This window comes from Manihot esculenta, chromosome 7 (assembly GCF_001659605.2).
Source record: "Manihot esculenta cultivar AM560-2 chromosome 7, M.esculenta_v8, whole genome shotgun sequence".
NCBI classification, from domain to species: domain Eukaryota; kingdom Viridiplantae; phylum Streptophyta; class Magnoliopsida; order Malpighiales; family Euphorbiaceae; genus Manihot; species Manihot esculenta.
Genome location: NC_035167.2, coordinates 6,291,573 through 6,294,639, shown reverse-complemented (window position 1 = coordinate 6,294,639; position 3,067 = coordinate 6,291,573). Strand labels below are relative to the sequence as shown.

The 3,067-nt window shown below is 37.5% G+C and overlaps 1 protein-coding gene across 2 annotated transcripts; it reads right to left on the bottom strand.

Moving 5' to 3' along the window:
- On the bottom strand, positions 1-2,508 carry LOC110619179 (serine/threonine-protein kinase TOR). Of its 2 annotated transcripts, none has more exons than XM_043958592.1 (8): positions 2,362-2,508; positions 2,121-2,245; positions 1,957-2,040; positions 1,278-1,339; positions 1,138-1,210; positions 901-1,035; positions 372-437; positions 1-280 (listed from the first exon to the last, which is right to left on the bottom strand). In XM_043958592.1, the coding sequence occupies exons 3-8, from the start codon at positions 1,963-1,965 to the stop codon at positions 245-247; spliced, it is 381 nt and encodes a 126-aa protein (XP_043814527.1). In that variant the 5' UTR covers positions 1,966-2,040; positions 2,121-2,245; positions 2,362-2,508; the 3' UTR covers positions 1-244. The 2 variants fall into 2 exon arrangements, with proteins under 2 accessions (XP_043814527.1, XP_021618144.1); XM_021762452.2 differs by having other exon boundaries at positions 10-280; positions 372-545.
- Between the last annotated feature and the right edge of the window lie 559 nt (positions 2,509-3,067).

Genomic DNA, 3,067 nt, shown 5'->3' with positions numbered 1-3,067 from the left:
ATTATGTTAATTTACTAACTTATCCCAACATAATTTTGGCACAAATTTTCATGTGATCTGGCTTGGTTAATTAGCTTCTGAACTTGTAATTTAACAAATAAGCCATGCTCCACTTCCCGAGAATCTCCTACAATTAGGGAGCTGTGATCTACTGCATGTTGATTAGAGCTGGCAAATACTGAAGATGATGTGGAAAAATCACGTCCGAGCCATGACAAAGCCATGACAATCACAGCACGCTCGTTCAAAACCTCATTAGCATCACCAAGAGATTAACAGCCTGCACAAATATAAGCATCCATGTAGAACCATTATGAAGTTTCTAATATTTCAGAACTAGCTATTTAAAAAAAAAAAAGAATAAGTAATACCTCAAGAAGTTCTCTCTCGCAAGCACTTCGTTGAGGTTGGGGAAGCTCTCTACTCGCAGCGGATTCCTCAGCATTCACAACAGCAGAAGCATGAGTATTAGCAAACATGGACATTTGAGGGACTTCATTGAAATTGAAAAGACGCCAGTTCATGAGGGGATCATGAACAAATGCCTGAAAAGGATGTATCTGTAGTTCTGTCTAGATCAACAATTTGAAAAACCAAATCTATCCTATCATATCCTATCCATGTGACCCCTTTTAACAGCCTTTTGAATTTCTCGCAAGTGAGATTTGTCAAACTTACAAGGAACACTTGCATTAGAGAAAAAAGGAACACCAGCAAGTGAGATTTATCATCAGTACTAATGCCAGCAAATGCTCCTCCCATTTCCACTTTTCACCATTATCAACACCTCTACATTTTCCGGCAAAGTTTTGAAGCTTGTTATCAATTGATTCAGTTTAATCAACCTTGACTACTAGTGACAAGGCTCACAAAAGCATGAAAAGGCAACTTCAATCTCACCTCCATCATTGCCATAACACTGTCCTTATTTGTCCGAAGAACTTGCATCACATTTTCACAAGTGGACTGAAAGTTGCCCTCTATACCACTGACCTCCATAGCTTTCACAAGCATCCTAGTCAAGCGGAACGCGACCTACATCAAAGAAATTAAAGGTTGTCATCTATCTTAACTCCATTGAAAACCATAGAACATTAGCAAGAGGACACAACAATTATTAATTTATTGAAAATGCACCTTCTCAGGGAATTTCTCTCGGTTCATTGAAGCTTGGAAGCAGTCTCCGAAGCCAATATGCAAGATCTTCCCACTGAAAAAAATAAAATATATGATAAAATCCATTGACATCATCTTAACTTTCTTCCAATATTACCTGCCTAAAGCGGTGCAGCATAAGGTTGCTTGGGTGTCGATCACCTAAGCCAAGAAGGTAACCCACCTGAAACAGAAGAAATGTTTAAGGCAGTCTATCAATGCAGCGAACAAGTTACTCATAGGTGGAAAGGGCAAAAAAAATAAGAGGAACTGGGTGATGTAAGGCAATGTAGAATTGCCCCTACTCAATGTGAGGATCAAAATTTCGTTCTTCCTATAAGTACAATGCAACAGAAAGTTCAAAATCTTTTCATCTAGGCAGACCACTTGTCATTTTATTTCTGTTCCTCCACCCCGACAACAGGAAATAAATGAGTAAATAAATAAATGTAGACACTTCTGGAATTTACAGAAATTTTGAATCTTCTGAATCTCTGTTGTAATTCTTCCAGAGCATTCGAGTGTATATAAGCCAGAATCTATAATCGCCAAATGCTTCTCAAATGAAAGCCAACAAACAGTTCTACTGGAAGTTTGGCTACAACAGAAACCCACAAACAACAGTCCAGTTGGCCTTACTTCCTTCTCAATTATCAGGCACTGCAAGTCTATCATATCAGATCACCAAAAGCTTGAAAATCAGGCAAGAACATCATGCAATGAAAAGTCATTGCATATTTTACGTCTTGATGGATCTAAGTGTTACCAGAAAAGATGTTATGCTAGAAGGTAAGCTCTTACCATGCTCATGACTGCTAAACTTCTAGTGTAATTTGTTCTCCTCTCCAACCATACCTCAGAAGTGCGACTTTTTAACCAAAGAACCTAACAGAGAGCATAATTGGTTACTGGGAATAAGAGAAAAGAATAATACTGAAAGAAAAAGAAAGATCTTCTATCCATACCCTTGCTAGGTCATTTCCTTCTGTATTTTGCAGAGCATATTCAAAAACTTCCACCTTTGCTATAAGTGGTAAATGATCATAGTCTGGAGCAAAACTGAGCACTTGTGCTCTTGGTTCAAGGTAATCTGAAGTCATTAGGACACACATGACTAAATGGATGGTAGCTTACACCAAAAAGCAACAATATATTCATCTAAATATGCACAAATGCACATGAACCCCTTTGTGAACCATAACATACCTTTCTAGCATCCCTATACTCTCGAATAAGCTGGTGTAGGGTGTCGCAATATGGAACCGATCCAATTAACCCACTGTTTGGAGATAATGGAATGACAGAATACCGTTGAATAGATAGATCCTTCTCAGATGTTTTTCTTGAATTCTGCAAAAGGCTGTAAAAATTAAAATCAGGGATTTTTTCTGGAGAAACAGACACAAGATCTGCCTCAGAGCCCAAGAAAGAGGAGCTAAATAACCTCAACTACCAGAAGTTTACAAAAACCAGGAAGAGGAAAAAAGAAACTACCTGCATAACACGCTCATCTTGGCGCAGATCTTCATGTCCCTTCAGCAAAAAGGCATAATCTTCACCATCACTCCCATGAATTGTCAATTTCCGGGGTTGCTGTTTTGATGTCATGACAACAAGCTGGCGTGCAAATGATGCAATTGTCACTACTGGAGAATCTGAAGAGTTAAAAGATCAGTTGAAATTTTAGTTATGAATGAAGAATTCATAATGGAACATTATTGTGAAACAGCAACTAAAATTTTACCAGCAAGATACGTCCCAGGAATTGCAAGCTCCAAATTCCGGCATTCTAACAGCTCCCGAGAAACAATTCAGTACTTTTTATTCAATAATCAAATAAGTTTAATTTAATCTTTTTTAACAATTAAGTTCATATATTTTTTTAAGAGTTAAATAAATTTTGATTTAATAT